Source organism: Sinocyclocheilus grahami, unplaced genomic scaffold (genome assembly GCF_001515645.1).
Source record: "Sinocyclocheilus grahami isolate Dianchi unplaced genomic scaffold, SAMN03320097.WGS_v1.1 scaffold1765.1, whole genome shotgun sequence".
NCBI classification, from domain to species: domain Eukaryota; kingdom Metazoa; phylum Chordata; class Actinopteri; order Cypriniformes; family Cyprinidae; genus Sinocyclocheilus; species Sinocyclocheilus grahami.
This window is the reverse complement of record NW_015506944.1, coordinates 69333-89074: the sequence shown is the minus strand read 5'-3', so window position 1 is coordinate 89074 and position 19742 is coordinate 69333. Positions and strand designations below refer to the sequence as shown.

The following is a 19742-nucleotide window of genomic DNA, read 5'->3' as shown; positions in this document are numbered from 1 at the left end:
GTGTCATGTATGTTGCTTCTTCATTGTACCATCTGCTGTCACTGCATTTTACAGTATTAAACCAATTTTTACAGCTTAAATAGATTAGTATATCAACACTATATGGATTAATGACACATGTAATGACACATTAGGAACTGTAAAATATGCATGCCCAAAATGCCATACCATAATGCCACGTTTTTCTAACCATAAATCTACCTTTGGGCTCAACTCAATGCTGGACATGGATCATACATGTGATGATTTCCATTTTCAGACCACAATATAAATAAATCGAATGAAACACGCGAACACAGCACCGTGTGGAAAAGAGAGGACAGGACGGTCTGCACACAAACTCCGTTCATCTTTGTCAAGGACAATTCATTTAAACGGATGAGCTCAGACAAGTCGGCTGGCTGTCACTCATCGGGGTTTGCAGCGGAGCTTTTGATTGGCTGATTGTATTATTGTATGCAAATCCGGTCGGGCTTGCAGCCAGTAGGTGAAAGGCTCGCGCTGGTGTAGCTCTCCAGACCCGAAGCGCGAGGTGAAGCCGCTTTCCGCGGAGCTGTCCACTCTAGGAGGTGCTGAAACGAGGGCTTCACGTCAACCGACAGTTGGAAGGAATGCACAAACTCCGAGGACGTTGTACAGCTTAACCAAAACGGGATTGGATTTACTTCGCACCAGTTAACATTGTTGTTCCAAAAGTAATTCTCTTATTTTAAAAACCTCACTCGGAAATACCTTTCTGGATGAGTTGTAGTTGGATAAACAGGTATGTTTTTCTTTTGTATGATGTACTACATAGCCTGATGTGATTTAAAACCAAACCTCAGGTCCGTGGAGGCAGCACGGATGAATTTCAATGGGATTTAAACGCGTTCACTATATTATCTGTGCTGACTTCTGTACCGATGGGCAGTTATTCAAATGGATTAAATGGAGAGGCAAGGTGGAAAGCACTTTCGCTGTAGAGTGTGAATAATTTAGTATTTTGTGCGGTGACATTCAGCGTAGCGGGCACAACTGACTGAAGACCAGTAGCTGTGCTTGATGGAGGGTGATGAAGTTAGACGAGCTTTCCCCATCCGCCGTATCGGGGACAAGTTCACTCGTCGGTCGACACGATGTAATGTTGCCTCAAACAGTGCTGCGATATTCCTCGAATGAAAAACGTAGACGTTAAGCACACGTACGGGACCCTGGGCAAAGCTCGTGGCCGTTTAATTTAGCCGCAGCAGGGTACTTAGCAAGTTGTTTTTCTTAGCACGCAAATCCTTGAGAGACACCGTGCGCGCGCGGGGGATTGCTCTTGTTTTCCTCGTCCCGACTCAATCTGGCGTGTGTGTGTGTGTGTGTGTGTGTGTGTGTGTGTGTGTGTGTGTGTGTGGCGATCGCTGGTAATTGACGTGGCTGACTGGAGACGGGCGACAAATTGGTGTCTGTAGTGCAATTATACGAAGCCGTTCACATAGTACGTGTTCTTGCGTTCAAAACAGATCGAAGAAGCGCAACGCAATGGAATAGACGCGTTTTAAGTAGTTTGATTGTTGAATCGCACCCCGCTGGCAGGTTACAACAAAGACGTCTTTTAATGTTTGTGTGCATTAATTGACTATTAGAAAATAGTGAATACCGAATAGACTATGTGAACAGCTCCAACGATTTAACCCGTTCACACTGTTCCATATACGACCATGCTACTCTAAACGCATGCATAAATGATAATAAATCAGTATATGATCATTTTTGGTTATTTCTAATGTCCGTTAACAATCCGCAACATCCAGATCATTGTATTACAATACACTTTTTATGAATTAGTTCATTCAAAATCATTGAAGATGTTGTTCATATTGACGTTGCACTCAGATTGAATTAGAAGCATGATCATTTGTGATTTAAGTGGCAACAAACAAAAACCAAACAAAAAAACACCTTAATGTGATGTACATGGGTCTGAATAGATTATAGAAGACGAGTGCATCACTAAGATTTTAGATTTTTCCCACCATGTTCACAAGGGCTGCCATTTTACTGATTTATTCTCAATAATGCCTATTTCCTAATCTAAACTTCATTTTGTGTGTGTCTGTGGCCATCGATCAATAGAACTTGTCTTCTTCACATTTTCTGTATGATAGGTTGTAGGCGTTATTTCCAGCTTTTTTATTGTATTAGGGTTATTTCAGCAAGATTGGACAACAAGAACTCAAGAGACAGCATTGTAGTTGGTGCTTTGTTATGTTTATGAGATTTGAAGCCAAGTTTTCACAGTTTAGTCTGTGCCACATTGTCAAGCTCTCCTGTTTTGTTGTTGTCTGTTGGTTTGGCTTTACAAGGATTGATTTTTCCTTGAATTTGCAGCCAAGCATTGATATAGAATCTGCTTTTGTAAGCTGTGTTTGGAGCCAGTACTTTGACTCAGTAGAGAAAGGTGCATGGGACAGATTAAAAAAAAAAAAACTGAAAGGAGTAAAAGCCCAGAAAGGTGGGTGGAAATGCATCGTACCACCTGCTGTGCATGACTGATGAGGATAGTTAATGTATGAGAACTCAGTGAGGGTCAGCTACTGTATGAGCTTCCATGCTTTTCTGCTCAAGTGCATCTGATGCTCATTGAATTATACATCAAATGAGTATAGGTGCGATCCTGGAACTTTTTCCATAGTGCTCAGTAGCAAAGGATTTATTGAAGACAAAGACTCTACAGGAAACTCGCACAGTGCAGAAAGTGAGAGGAACAACAAACAATTGCTTCTCCCACACACAGAGACAGGCGAACATGCATTCTCACACATATAGACACAAAAGTAAAGCCTCAGATCTGACAAACACATATTAAAAAGCACTGAATAGGCCATTAAATATGCCTCCAGAGCAGATGGCACTTAAAAAAATCTGTAGGAAACCTAGCTGGAAAGATTGGGAAAAGAACACTCAATGGAAATATATAAATTTACACAGAAAGAATGGAAAATGTACTGTAAGCACATTTTCAGCACTGGATCTTCCTATAATGCTCTAAAGGAGATCGCATTTTCCTTTCCCTCTCAGTAGCAAGACCTCATCCTGTCACATTTCTTCAACTCTCCAATTTTAGAATTTCACCCAATCGTAAATATTTCAGCAGCAGGTGGAAGAGCTGCTCTAATGCTGTGGTGTGCACTGATGTGAGAAACACTGTTCGCAGTGGAAATAAATGCAGATACCATTAACCAAAAGAGTGGTTTAGCATGTAAGTTGGGTAACTACTTAAAGTTTTCTTAGAATTTAAAGGAATAGTTCACACAAATGCTGCAAATGTTCTCTCCCCCAGGCCATCCAAGATGTAGATGAGTGTGTTTCTTCATCGGAACATTTGGAGAAATTTAGTATTATATAATTTGCTCACCAATGGATCCTCTGTAGTGAATGGGTCCCGGCAGAATGAGAATTCAAACAGTTGATAAAAACATCACAATAATGACAGAATGATGGATTTATTTCTTACAAACACTCATCTTTTCACTTCACAAGGCTTTAATTGATGGACTGGAGTTGTGTGGATTACTTGTAGATTTTTGTGATGTTTTTATCAGAACAGTTTTGCTAAACATTACCAAATCTGTTGTGATGAAGAAACAAACTCATCTACATCTTGAATGACCTGATGGTGAGATTGGCCATTTTCAACAAATTTTCATTTTTGGGTGAAATTTTACTTTAAAACTTGGTTATTCACCCTCATGCCAATCCAAACCCATATAACTTTATTTCTTCTGTGTAACACAAGATTTTGAAAACTGTCCATACAATGAAAGTCAAACGTGTTATCTTTAAAATATTTTATTTTATGTTTCACAATGAGGGTGAATGAATGATGACAGAAATTGTATTTTTGGGTGAATCTCTTTAAAGGAATAGTTCACCCAAACATTTACATTTTGTCATAATTTTCTCACCCTCATGTCAATCCAAACCTGTGTAAGTTTCTTTCTTATGTTGAACACAAAAGAAGATATTTTAAAGAATTTTGAAGAAGCAAACAGTTGTTGGTCAACTTGGTCCCCATTGACTTCCATAGTAGGGAAAGAAATACTATGGATGTCAATGGGGACCATCCACTGTGTGATTATCAGCAGTCTTCAAAATATCTTTTTTTATGTACACCATAATAAAGAAACTCCTACAGGTTTGGAACGACATGTGGGTGATTAAACGATGACAAAATTCTCATTTTTGGGTGAACTGTTTCTTTAACAGCCTTGCAAGTAATTGATAATTATATGAAACATTAATAATTTATTTTTCTTTGACTCATTTGTAAGTCGCTTTGGATAAAAGCATCTGCTAAATTACTAAATGTAAATGTAATGTAAATGTAAATAACAGCCACATTTTTCATTTTGATCAGCGCTATCCTCTTCATCATCAGCCACATTGTCAGCCACAGTTCTTCATCATCATCACCATTATTGTCTTCATGCTTTTCTCATTTTCCGCCTTCATCACAAATCGTGGAACCGTTATTGTGCGTGCATAATAGCAGTCTGAGATTTGCAGTTGTTTACTGTGCTGAAAGGCACTGCACTCACACAATACAAAAAAAGAAGAGGGGCAATACAAACACTCTAATTGCTTTCAATAATTAATCTCCTCAAACAACTGCCTCGCCTTTGCAGCCTCGATGTGAATAGCATCACCCCGAGATACAGGTTCAAATAAGAACCCAGCATTATTTTCACACAATGCCGCTGAGATGGATGTGCGAGCAAACTTTATTCCTGGTGTCTGTGTATTCCCCTGTCCATAGATATGTTCATCACAGACCTGAGTGAGTCCTACTGTTGCGCTAATGAATCCTGACACTGCTCACAGATTGGCCAGGTCAGTGCAATCCTCCGTGACCAGGCGAATAACACAGTTCACTGATCAGCGGACATAAAGCTATCTCATAGACCTGGATCACAAAATGCCTTTCTGACTTGCTTTCTGAATCCATCAACCAGTGTGAACTTTTGGGTTTAGGGCAACTTTATGGTATTTCTGGTAAGTTTGGATGGGAGTTATGGAACCTAGTTTAATAGCTCATCTCCATTAGTTCATCTTTAAAGTTGGGTAGCCTTAAACCCTAAAAGGAATTAAGGGTGTCAAATTATGTAGTTTATGTATTTATTAAAATAATTTAAGTCCTTGATTATTCCATGATAAATCTCACAAATCTTTTTTTTTAAAGTCTGTTTGTGTCTGTTATTTTTTTATTAAATTTTTTTGGTTTATTAAATTTTTTCTGAGGTTAAAAATCAGCCTTAAATCTGTTGTCCTTTTCCATCGTCAGATCTATTATTGCGTTTGTGTACATTCTATGTAAACTTACTCAGTGCAACAACCCATATCTAATCAACTCGTATCTGTTGAATATGGCAAATATGCATGGGTGACTTGATTTATGCTTGATAGGGGAGATATGTGTTTGACAGGGCATATTCACTACATATTGGATCTGGCTTTGGGCTTGGGAGAAATTAATTAGATTGTACAACCAACGTTTTGAAGCTGAATAGATTAAAGAACAAAGCCAAGCTTGGAAAAGTGATTTGAACTCACATAGGGAAATTGTCAGGATATTTTCAGCTTGTTCTCAGGCTTGTTCCCAGATTGGTGGGCTGGCTGTCTGATCTTGCTGATGGTGTGTGTGTGTGTGTGTGTGTGTGTGTGTGCCCACATTGCTCTAGGTGTGAGCTCTGGAGCATGTCCGCACACAGACAAAAGACCAGTCTTTGTGAAGGGGGACTGGTTTTTAAACTCTGGCCAATGAGGTTGTCTTTTTGAATGACTTTGTGTGTTTATATGTGCTGTTTCTCTCTGTGTTTGTGTGTTGTGGAATACACAGAGCCTCAGTATGACAACCTTCCTGAGTGTCGCATTTTAATGGATGCAGGTGATGGTTTCACATTGTAGCATCTGTCCCAAAACACAGGTACAGCTCTAGAAAGCAGTGTATCTGTTGCATAACATAACAGAAGCTGCGTTCTGGCTTTCCACTCGAATCTCACCTCTGCTTGCTGCTAGAGTTGTGTGTGTGCATTGCATTTAATGAGTCCAGATTACCCGGGGAAAAATGCTAAGCAACCACATCATGACAATCTAAACAAGAATCTAGGGACGCTTCTTTGCAGATCATGATTTTTTAATGACACTGACTGATTATATTAAATGACTTTCAATTTCAGTATTAATTGAACAAGAGTTATCATAGAATATAGATGCTTCTGTTGTGTCTAAAAAAATATTAAGGATAATATCATTATTAATGGAATAGTTCATCCGAACTTCATTTTGTCATCATTTACTCGTTCAGGGTTTATCATAGAATACAGATAGAGACATTGCGAAGAATTTCCTGCTTGTGTTTGTCCTTACAGTTATAAGAAATGAGACTCCTTGCAGATGTAACAAATAAATGATTCTTTTTTTGACTCAGATCTTTTCAGTGTACCATTTGTTTTGGTCGAAAAACAAAACTGATTCGGTTCTTAAGAACTCATTGACTCAGTGGTCCAGTTATGGCCATTCATTTCAGTTTGGGGTGAACTATGACTTTAAGGTCTCATCGTTTCCATAAAGCTACACCCTTCAAATTAATTTAGTTAAATGTAGGTTAAGATGGACATTTTGGAGATGGTCTCAGTTAGAGGATTCAGCACTTTAGGGGGAGTGCGAAGCAAGAGAGTTCCCTCTGGCATAACTACTTTAAGACTGTTTGGTCCTGTTGTTACGCCTCTCATCTTATTAGATTTCAAAGAGCAAAATCACACATGCTCAAAAAAGAGAGCAAAACCATTTAGAGAAATCCTTACGCTCTAGTTATTCCAGAATGCTCATAAGCAGTGTTCGGGGTAACGCATTACAAGTAACGCGAGTTACGTAATCAGATTACTTTTTTCAAGTAACTAGTAAAGTAACGCATTACTTTTTAATTTACAAGAGAATATCTGAGTTACTTTTTAAAATAAGTAACGCAAGTTACTTTTTTTCCCCAATTTATTGATTGACAGCTCTGGTGTCCCCATGTTGAGAGAAATCAGAAGATGTAACTGTAGTTCTAAAACAAATATGAATATGCATTAATTCATCACACTCACAAAAAACCCCACACAGATTCAGTATTCCTCAAAATGAATACAAATAATGCAACTCAGAATATGATGCAAACCTGCAATAATTAAATGTTAAACAACACAAATATCCTTTATGTATTTAATCCCATTCTATTAACCAATGTCTTTGCTTCTGACCTTCGATGATCCAGTTCAACTGTACTAATAAGCACAAATCTGTTTTTTTATTGCTGAAGTGTGTTGAAATTTCTTCTTCTGCATTCTACAGTACGGGCGTAAATGTACTTTCCCTTCAATCTGAGGCTTATTCATTTCACTTTTGGTGTGAAAAGGCTTTTATATTTGCCAAAAATATAACGTTTTTATTTTAAAAACAAACAAGCAAGCCCTGTCCAGATTTAAAAAGTAACGCAAAAGTAACGTAGTAACGTAATTAGTTACTTTTTCATGGAGTAACGCAATATTGTAATGCATTACTTTTAAAAGTAACTTTCCCCAACACTGCTCATAAGTGTGTTTGCAAATTAATCTGCTTTTGGTCCAGCTGAACATTGACTCCAAAAGGGACAAAATGGTTTTATCAAGAGAAATAGAGATGAGATGTGAGCCCTTGTAGTTTATCTGCCTTCAGCAATGTAGCACAGTTGTGATAACACAGGCAAGTCTTCTACTGAGGATGGTGGCTCAATCGCCTCAATTCTGAATTTGATTCTAAACTTGTTTATCCTCCTGGATATGTACGTCTGTGCTGGATTTTGAGAAAGATTACCTCTAAAGAGTGATTTAGCTCTGAGCTCAATTTCCACGCAAAACTGGAGGGATTTAAGCCTTCGTGTCTCTGCTCAGTGTTAGACCCTTTGGAGCTGAACAAGAAAGTTAAATCAAATTATAGTTCAAGTTCAGGCTTGAAAATGTTCAACCTTTTTTTTTTACATTTGTATTTACAGTGCATGCACATAATTATTTAAAACAGTAGTTCTCTTTTAAAAAAAAGCTAAATGCAAAGAATAAATTAAAATGAATAAAACTATAATAATTAAAATAAAATAATATAATTAATCTTGTAAAAACTCTACAAAATGAAACCATTACTTTACATTATACTAATGGAACATATTAATGGTAAAATTTATAGCTTTAAAAATTTGAATTCAAGGATATTTTTGTTTGCCTTTAAGCATTTTTGGTACTGTGTTGGGTCACCACTTGATATCTAAGGTAAAATCTGGCCAAAACCAGCTTAGAACCACTGATTTAATATATATTTTAATGGATATTTTCAGATGCAAAACGTCCTCTTTTTTATGTATGTGTATATATGTATGTATAAATAAATAAATAACAAAGCACAAAAAATGTAGCCTGCTACATTTTACATGTTATAACAAAATGTGACACAAATACATACACACACACACACACACACACACACACACACACACACACAGATATATATTCTCAACTTTTGACATTTCTTTATCAGTGACATTTCTTTAATTCACAAAGGACTCACTAGGGGATATGCAGTGCAGCACTGTGTTCAAAGCAGGCAGCAAATCACACTTTTTTGTGATTACAGTGCATTGGGAGAGCTATCTGAATAAAAAAGATAACATGTTCATGAAAGTGATGAGCAGCAATAAATAATTCTTCTGGTACACATGAACAGAGCAGTGTTTACACAAGTCCTGATCTCTTTTCTCATCTGTGATTGTGTGCTCTTGCCAGCATGCTTTTATCATTGGTTTCTAGCAGAACTTTGGGTGGAATGAATCAAGGATATTTATTGTCCATGTACCCTGGGCTGGATAAAGCTTACTCTCCTCACACTAATCCGGTTAAAGAACCAGCGCATGGTTGACCCGCCCGGCTAAACCCTGGTCATGTGATGCTTATCTGGTCACATAATGACCTCTGCATGTGAGGTTGACTGTTTTTGATTGATCATCACAAGTGAAATGTTTAACACGCTGGTATAGATATGACTCTTTGTTAGTGTCTCAAAATAAACTGAAAAAAGCCTTTCAATAAACACTTCATTATACTGAACATTGTTATATTGATTATTGTAGCTGCAAGAGATGTTGAATAAACAGATGGAATATTAAAAATGGAGAATGATTGACTTGTATTAAGGAATTGTCATTACAACCTAAAATTGTAAACAACTCTGAAAATGTTTTGCACATACAGATTTAGCTATTTTTGAAAGAAAATAAATAAATAAATAATAATGCAAAAAAAATGTTTTTTAAAAATGAATAAAATAAATGCAAAGACTGATGCATGATTTAGAAAGAGAGACTTGATGTTGCATTGTTTATTGACATCCCTTGTTTTGCATGTTCCAGTAGCATTTAACGATGAACTCTTAAGCTGGAACTTAACAGGAGGACTTGAACACAACACTGTAAGCTATAAACAGTGTTAGTTTAGCATAGAAAGCTAAATCTACACGTGACAATTTATGCCTATTTATTTATTTGGTTACACTTTACTTGAAGGGGTGTGCATATGACTGACATGACACCTTCATAATCATGACATGACGCCTTCATAATCATGACATGACACCTACATAATCATGACATGACACATGACACGTATCATGAATATGAAGTTTTTTTATGCATGTTTATGACAACTGTCATTAAGTGTCATTCGCTCAGTTATGTAATTTTTAATGCAAAGATGACATTGTTTGAGATGTCTTTGTTATGGGCTATGGTTAGGGGTAAGGGTAGGGGTAGGGTTAGGTTAGGGTTAGGTCAAATAATGTCATATTTGCATTAAAAATTACGGCCCTGGAGAAGTTTTGACATGTCCTGACATTTGTGCTTTTTTCAGTTGCTAATAAACATTTTAATGACTAAGTTTAGTAGCACCATAATCAGCACAAACTGGGCTACAATAATATGTGGGCAGCATGTATGTATGTGATTGTGTTTTTGAGAAAACAACGTTTATGCGTGCTTAGTGAAAAACTAAAATTTTAAAGTCACTGAAATAAGGCCATAAAACACATACAGAACATTTGTTCACAGGACTATTGAGAACTGATCTTGAAGTCTAGAGTTTTTGCATCAGAATGATGTGAAAATCATCTTGTTTACTCACTCACAGAAAACAATATATTGATTTAAATTTTCTAAGACACATTTTGTGTAGAAAAGGAATATGCGAGGGGGCATGAATGGTCATGAATAATGCTGTGATTCACACCTGAGAAGACAAAGGCCTGCATAATGAGCTGCATAATGAGCCTTTCAGTCAGGTGTGTGACTGAGAGGGAATTGCTACAAGAAAGAATGAGGAAAAAGAAATGTATCTATTTTTTGTTTGTAGTTCATTTAGAATATATATAACTATCACATAATTTTGGGAGTGTGTGCATCACATGGTCAGAATGTCATAAATTCATGACAGTTGTCATAAACATGCATAAAACCTCCTTCATATTCATGTGTCATGTTATGATTATGAAGGTGTCATGTCAGTCTTACGCACACCCCTTCAAGTAAAGTGTTACCGTTTATTCTTGTCAAAATACAAGTGTATAAAGCAAATTCCTTTTCTGATTTCATGCGGATCCTGATAAACAGGCACAAACAGATCATTTGTAGCTTTCTATACAATATTAAAGGCACCTTTGTTAACATTTTCTTTATCCAGCAAATACAATGGAATTGATCAATTAATTCAAAATGTTAATTGTGTTAACTTTACTAGTGTAACAGTTACGGACGCAGGATGCATGTGGTTGCTGATGTTGTTTTGTGTTCACCGGTTAGGAGTGTAGTAGCATCAGAAATTGGGCATCTGCTTGTCATTTTTGCATTATTGTTTGTGTTTCTGATATTTCTGTGAAGGGCACTTTTACAGTACTGGCTTTTTCCATTCTGGCTTAGAAGAAAATAATTTTTTTTCTTGACAAAACACTTGAGGCTGCTTGAAGAACATAAATCACCAAATGTGTTTATTGTCGTTGTTTCTTGTCTCTTTCCTGTTTGCCTGTATAAAAAGAAACATCCTGTTTTCCATAGATGGCATTACCGTTCAAAAGTTTAGGGTCACACTCTGTAAGAGTTTTTAAAGTCTCTTATGCTCACCAAGGCTGCATTTATTTAATCAAAAGGTACAATTAAAAGAGTAATATTTTGAAATTATGCAATGTAAAATAACAGTTTTGTATTTTAATATATTTTTTTATATGTACGTTTTTTAAAATAAAAACGTCTAATTTACATTAGACTTAAACATTTAGATTTTGCATGTTTTGATTTGTACTCGTGGCACAAATTAATTTACTGTTGCAGAAAGATTTCTGTTTTAAAACAGTGATCAAATACTGAAGCTGAATACTTGATAGCTTTATAAATAGATATAGTTTTTTATAGCGTAATGCGTTTTTGGCAGTATGTAAACAGATCTTAGGCATGAGAGTGAGGATCGTATGCACCAACAGGTTTTAATCACTTCACTTCCAGCTCTGCTTTATAACATCTATAAAGAAAATGCTCTTTAGGAGTGGTTTTATGAGAATTACAGATATTCATAAACACATTTGAATCTCCCAGCTCACCTGCAGGGCTGAAGTGAAAGATCCCTAGTCATTTTTGACTTCAAGCAATACATGCTGTCATTCTTAGTCTAAAGTCAAATCCAAAACAGGGCTTAAAATCAAAATGTAAAGAGTATTTCGGTCTGCTGCGTGAATTTTCATGGGTTGTGTCTTAATGTGTGCCACACTCCAATTTTAATAAAGGCCAAAGCTTAAAGAGATGAAAATGCTTCTATCATTTACTCAACCTCATGTTGTTCTAAACCTATTTCTACTGTGGAACACAAAAAAAGATATGAAGAGTTTGGTTCCAAAACGCTATAAATCCATTTTGATTAATTTGAGTAAAAATGTGTTTTCTTTACCAAGAAAGTGGCAAGATGAAAACCACAATTTTCTGTTTCAAACTTTCACATAGCATCTTTAGGTTATAATAACATAAAAAATTCAAATCCAGATTTTGATTTTCAAAGATTTATTATAAAATGTTATTATTTTTTTCCCAAAATGCAATAAATCCATGACACTTTTTTTTCTTCAAAATGCAGTAAATCCATTGAATCAATATAAAAGTTATTTTTCATATTGAAACTGTTGACATAGTAACATAGTACATAGTAAGTTGATCCACATATGACAGCTTCTGAACTTTGTCAATACTAATCTTATATGCAGGCACTGGACTAAAAATACATTCAATCAGTCATCGCTCCCAAAATGAATTCAATGGGTAATCTTGTTAATGCTATAAATTAATTACAACAATAAAAGAAAATTTCATCATGAACATACATGAACAACAATATCACATTAAACCACAGAAATTCCAAAATGCCATTTCCCTTACATTCAACTTCCAAAAGTGCATTCATCTTTGGCATGTTACATTCATTTAGTTGACTAGTGCTATAGCCTACGCTGTATTAACAAAAACATTAATGGCATTAATAAAAACACTTACACTGACAAGCTACGCAATATCACGTTCATAATCGAATGTGACTCATCTGCGATTATAAATGCGATATAGCAGTGATCTATGGCTCTGTGTATTAAATGCCGCTCCATCTGAAAGCACGTGATGGAGATTTAATATTCACAGAACTGGCTTTACTGACGAGATGCGCATGACAATCACATGCGATTTATCGTGCAGCCCTAAGTTTGTTTGTTGATCACAAAGGGCAAAATAGATGAGGAAAACTAGGAATCCGGGTGTATTCAAAGCACCGCTGTTCTGACAAATAATGCTACCTATCAGATTATGCTACCAACACTGTATTTATCCTACTGTAAGGGTAGGTTTAGGGTTGGGGTAGGTGTACATGTTAATAAAGCCTCACACCTGCTGGAAGCAAAATCTGATAGGTAGCACTATTCGTAATCGAATTATGCTACTATCTGTTTTAATGGGAGGTAGCAAAATCTGACAGGGTAGCACAAATCGTCAGAACACCGCCATTACTGTCTACAGTGCGTGGAATGGTGCGCTGTGATTGGCTGTTACTGTTTACAGTGCGTGGAATGGTGCGCTGTGATTGGCTGTTACTGTTTACAGAGCGTGGAATGGTGTGCTGTGATTGGTTGTTACTCTTTACAGTGCGTGAAATGGTGCGCTGTGATTGGTTGAGCGGATATATCGCATTCTGCAGAAAAGGGAGACTGGCATTTGTCGCGGTTTGGAAAGAAAGGGAGAAAACATGACAGAATAACTCTGCGGATTTTTGCGTAATTTTATCACGTTTTGGAACCAAACTCTTCATATTATGAAAATGTGTTTTTGACCATACAAGGAACATCAATGGGGTTCAATGTTTAGACCACTCTGGGTATCAAAATAGCTTATTTTGTGTTGCACAGATGAAAGTTTCCCTTTGCGGTTTGGAAAGAAAGGGAGAAAACATGACAGAATAACTCTGCGGATTTTTGCGTAATTTTTTTTTTTTAAATGGCGTTTATCACGTTTTGGAACCAAACTCTTCATATTATGAAAATGTGTTTTTGACCATACAAGGAACATCAATGGGGTTCAATGTTTAGACCACTCTGGGTATCAAAATAGCTTATTTTCTGTTGCACAGATGAAAGTTTCCCTTTAATTGAATAAGCAGTTATATAAAATATAAACCATACATACTGAGGGTTTTGCACCTTTGCAGCATTTTGTGAGGTGACATTTAAACACTGACAGAAATTTAATGATATTGAAACAAAGCTGGAGAAAGATATTTTGCATGACCTTTAGGACACTCATGAGGTTTAACAATATTGCAGGCAAATTCTGTCAGTCTTTTTTTCAACACAAGCCTCTTTATACAGTCCAGTATAATTAGAAGTTCTTCTGACAGTTTACACAATGACAGAAAAGTAATGTTGACACAAATGGCCAACATCTGTCACTGCCCACAGCCCAGCGGTTTGACAGACTGCAAAATATAGGCGAGATTTCACAGGGTTTTGTTAGTGGACCATTTCCAGACTTTAATAGTCACTGTCTCTTCTCTCGACATGGCGTAAACAGTTGCATCTCAAATCCTCAGTTTGAGACACGGGAGGGAGCTAAATTGCAGAAAGAGCTGGGTTGTGCGCCTATACAAACAGAGTGCAGTAATTCACTGTAACAATTTACTGTGAACATAATATAGCAGCTTCCAGGGGTGTAGGAACAATTATGAATATTAATAAGGTGACTGGCTCATGAATATTAATCAGGTAGCATGATATTGGCCAGCTATCTGATTTGTTGAAAAGCAAGTAAAAGGATGCAAATTCAATCAATTTCTAATTAAAAAACAGTTGACAGATTTCAGCTTTTTCTTAAATCACAGATCATAAATTCTTATTTAAACATGCACAGATATGAGCATAACAGACTAGAGAATAAAAACAGGCAGAGAAAGTAAGCAAAAAAGTATCTTTTGAAAAAGACAGGCCTTTTTCTTACCCTCTGTGTATGCCTTGTTTCATGATAAATGTTAAAATTCACCCAGGCTGGTCAGTTTAGTTTGATGTTGAAAAGACTATTCCGACTGAAAACATATTTGCACAAATAAAACCAACACATAAAGGTTTTTTTTTCTTCCCCAAAGCAAACAACTGTATGTACAGTTAGTGCTAATAGAATGTTTTGTTATTGTTGAAGCTGCCAGCCATGAAACTCAGTAACCAGACCTTTGGGACTGCTGCGCAGATTTAAGCGAACAATGAAATAGGACTGTTCTGTATTTCTTGAACTTCTGTATACCATTGCTTTTTTTTTTTTTTGTCGTACAGTGTGTAATCCAAATATTTCTGCATGTTTTTTAACCCTGCATATTTTAGTCACAATTCACAGTTCAAATAATTACAGCTTTTTCCCCTCACAGGAGAGGAACAAACAGATTAGGTGCAAGCACTGCTGCCCGCTTTCCTAAATGTACACGACTTGATGTAGATGTGCATCATTGTCAGGCAACTGGACACATATAAATACTGAAGAGCCATCAGGACATATGTGGTCACCCGCTGCAGAAGGACCTTGCTGCCTGAGGTGACAGTGATGTTGTTGGTCAAGATGTAGGCCAGGGGCCAGATTCACGAAAATCTTCTTGAGAAATAAGTTAACACATTTTTTCAGATAAATTCCACGAAGTTCGTAAGAATGTTCTTAAGTGCAATTCTTGAAAAATTCTTAACAGTACTTTTAAAATAGCCTGTCTTAAGCTGCAGTGATATGTTTCATTCATTTTTGTGCCGTGTTTTTGTGCTGTCATCTGAGTGATCGCTTCTGGTATGTGTGTCTGTGCTGCTACAGCAAATGCGTCCTGCACATTCATATTCACTGAAAACTCCAAGGATTGTCGTATTTATAAGCTAAAATTAAAAGCGTTCAATTAAAGCTCCCTATCTGACTCATTTTAGAGTTGCTACTGAGTTTTGAAGTGAGCAAAAAGTAGCGTCACACATAGGCTAATCATGACCGATCATTGTTTATATTATCAGTCATCGCTGTAATTTCAGAAAACTCGTGCACATCCCTATTAAAGGGGTCATATGATGTTGCTAAAAAGAACATTATTTTGTGTATTTGGTGTAATGAAATGTGTTTATGTGGTTTAAGGTTAAAAAAATACATTATTTTCCACATACTGTACTTTATTGTTTCTCCTCTATGCCCCGCCTTTCTGAATCGCGTCGAATTTTACAAAGCTCATCAGTCTGAAAAGCGAGGTGTGCTCTGATTGGCCATCTATCCAGTGCGTTGTGATTTTCTTTTTTCCTATTTATTTTTATTGTACTTTTACACTGTTTATTTTATTTTGTTGTACTATGTAAAAATAACATTTGTTGACTCTCACTCTCATTTCCTTTCTTAATTGTCATTTTTGATGTTAATGAGCCATGTGGAAACTTTGGCAACCTTGGTAATCTAGTATGGTCATTATGTACCCTTTATTGTAGAAGGCAGCATAAATTATAACCACAAAGACTACAAATGTCTGCAATGCCAGTGTTGCCAACACAGCAATATTACTCTAGCCTACCAGAGCATGGGGGTGTACCGAGAGGCGGAAACAGAGAATGGTTCAGAAGATCATGCTCTGAATACATGGCAGCACTGATCAGTAAACAATCACTACTGCTATGACTGTGGGCAAGTACAGTACAGTTTAGATGCAGTAGAAGACACTCATATTGCTCTGCCTGCTGGGAGACTGTCACACAATGATCTATTGTGAACAGTGTGAGTGATAGACAGCCCTCATTTAAAAAAGTCAATGATGTGGCGTAGACGATTTATGGCCACCTGATAAAGTTATGATGACTGTCCCTTTAGGTGGTTGCACAGCGTTCAATCTTCCTTCTTCATGCGCTCTCTCTTTGGCATACAGACAGCATGACATATGACAGTCATGCATGCTGAAACTGAAATAAAAGCACAGATGGGTTGCACAGGTTTGCATCAAGAGTGCTTGCTCATTTCTTGGGCCAGTAGTGTGCCTGACTTCAAACCAATGATGTGAAATATGGATGGTCTTTGAACTAACCAATGATAAGAATCTCTTCTAAATTACTTTGTTCTGAAATCCAATGCCATGTCATTCTTAACTATTGTTTCCATTCCAAATCCATGAAGTCTAGCAGGACAACACTCTCATACAGTGGTTGTCCCGGGGCCTGTGATGAGGGGGACCTCGGAGTACATCCTACTCATATGTATATGTTTCATGTTTATGTGCTGTCTTTGTTGCTTTGTTGCTTTCTCTGACAGAACAACTCATGGGACTCCACTCATGCTCCAAAGCTTTTGCATTGAAATACTGTGCAAAAGTGGTACTTTTGTGTTTTGTGAATCCAAATCTGTTTTGAGTCAAGTCCCCTTTATTTATATAGCACTTTATAAAATACATATTGTTTCAAAGCAGCTTCACACTAATAAACAGAAAATAACAATCAATTATGCAAACTTCATAAAATATTAAATCAAATCCAATTTCGGTTTTATAGCAGCTCTAACAAGAAAATAACAGTTCAATATCAGTCAATATCGGTTTAGTACTAGTGTTACAACAGTGTCAGTATTATTTTGAGATAGCTTTGTCATATAGGGCAGGGGTTTTCAAACTTTTACATTTTCTCTTACATTATTACTTTTTTTCTACTCACTATATATATTACTGTACTTTAATTTTAATCTATTTCCTTAATGTATTTTTTGTTTATTTTTTTAATCTATTTTTATTAACTTATTTTTATTCATTTTTATTTGTTTTAATCAATTTTTGCATGCATTTACTTATTTTAATAATTGTTTTATTATTTATTATCTTTTTAAATCCAGTTTATTTATTCGTTTGTTTATAAATGATAAATAAATAAATTTTCTACACGGTCTGTCGCTCCCTTGTGACCCTCGGGGGTTTCCGAACCCCACTTTGAAAACCACTGATAAAGGGGATGACAAAGTCTCATATCAGGACTGAATTTAAATGTTACTTTGATATGAGTGCCTGACTTAAAAAGTATTGCAATCTAATGCGCTCACCATCAGCACTGTAATATATTGATCCTTTTTCTTAGCTTTATTTTTATTTCCTCAAGGTGCTCATTATTCCTTAATTGATTCAAAACAGATTTAATCTTACCATTGAGTGTGAGCTTCTTATTGATAGCATTAGTTTAAACCCACAGTAGATCGGTATCCTCCTTTGTCTGCTCTAATTAGCTGAGCTATGATGCATTGTTTGTTTCAAAAGGTGTTAAATGCTCCGCTTGACTTAACCTACACAGGTTGTTGTTTATTTGTATATTCACATCTTTTATTTTATTACAGGAGGGTAATGAGAGGCTCCAGAAGATGGTGGGCAGCTGTCCTGCTCTGGGGGACAGCGCTGATCGCAGAGGCACGTCCAAGCAAAGAAGGAGTTACCCTGATGGCGTATCGACCTCTCGTCAGATTCCGTCACAAGGTATCTATCTTTCCGATTTGATTAGCCATCCCTTTACAAGAGGAGACTTCTGTGTGGCCAGTTACGATTCTAATTACTACGGAAATCCGCATCGCATTGAGCGCTTCTGGTTTGATAATTGTCACAGGACAATTCATTATTCTTCCTCTGCTCAAGAGCCGAATAATATTTAATCAAAATAATATTTAAATTAAAAAGTGTTGGATCTTTCGCTATGGACATTTCGAAGTGCAGGCAAAAACTCCTGATGCGCTGACATCATGATGAAATAGCTCAGCGTGATTGTGTAATTGAATGTTCATTGACTGGCCGTTGCAGTGAGTTTTGTGGACACACACAGCCAGATACCAGCAATTGAGGCGTAATGCAGCTCTGACGAGGTCCACTGCTTCTCTCTCCTCTTTTTCTTTCCTCATCTCCATGAGAGAACGTTCCTATTATGCAATAGATCAATTAAACTCTGGGAGGGAGGGAGGGAGGGAGGGAGGGCACTGACTGACAGAACAGGGGCCCGTGGGAACACTTTCCTTTTATATCCGTATAAACGGCTGAGCAGGGGGTCACAAAAATTGTCCCTTTAAGACACATATATTTTCCAGTTACCTGAAACTCTTGTGGTGTTTTCACACTAAACCTTAGGTGCAAACCTGAGTCCGTTTGACATTTGACATGAGAGAATCTGCTTGAAAAGGTCGTCTAACTTGAGTAAATGAGTCAGTACTGATGACGTCAAATTTAAATTTTTTGCGTTTCTCATAACTGCTTGCCTTCAATGAAGTTGCCTTTGGAGAGCATCTTGCATTCTTTGCATCTCTTGCAATACTTCTGCAGCTCACAAGCAGACAAACTGATGTGCCGTTGTGTGCGTATTAAGTTTTGCTGGTATATCCAAAGGGACAAGTACTTCAATAAAACACTGAAATTGGCATCTTCTCCTCCTGCTTTGTTACCTAGCTACAGTAAACGGCTGCCATTAGGGAATTACTGTTGGAGGTGACGCAATCATACCACTGTCCAGAGCCACAGAAACAATGTAGAAAGAACCAAGCATTTCAACCAAATGTGAGAGGAAAAGCACACGTTGGCTTTTTGACATTTCTGAACTGTTATCATTTCAGACAGTTAGTATTGTCGTGCTATCAACATATTCCACTTATGCATGCGGTTTGATGTTAATTATTAGATAATTATGATTTGACAGATGGCACACGCAGATACGCCGTGTTTTATAGATGATGGGATTCCTGTGAATTGTTACTTCTTGTGTGTGACTGATACCAGAGCATTAATAGCATCATGTCAGCTAGTTAAATTTATTTGCCTTATGTGTAGTGCAGTTTAAGTTTGATTTATTTACTGTGACTTTTACTGTGACACTAGAAATGGTACATTAGCAGTGGAAAATAATGGGAGTCAAAAGGCTTTACACGTTTTGAGAAATTGGGGTAAGGGTGATAATAATAATAATTATTATTATTATTACTTCTATTATTATTGCTATTATTTATGTAATCTGTTTTGGATTTAGAAATAGTTCTTATGTGTAATATTATATTATTATTGCAATAAGTCTATTATTTTTTGTAATAATAATTTTATTACAGTAAGTCTTTTATTATTATTTTAAACATTAAATATTGT

General features: G+C 36.6%; 1 protein-coding gene across 1 annotated transcript in view; it reads left to right on the top strand.

Moving 5' to 3' along the window:
- Nucleotides 1-501: 501 nt before the first annotated feature.
- Nucleotides 502-19742, top strand: part of LOC107572512 (follistatin-related protein 5-like) — a gene marked incomplete at its 3' end in the record, with an annotated part of 71510 nt that continues 52269 nt past the window's right edge. The window contains exons 1-2 of the mRNA XM_016258930.1: nucleotides 502-763; nucleotides 17966-18101. Of these exons, the coding sequence (XP_016114416.1) occupies nucleotides 741-763; nucleotides 17966-18101 (159 nt within the window). The remainder of the gene's footprint in view (nucleotides 764-17965; nucleotides 18102-19742) is intronic.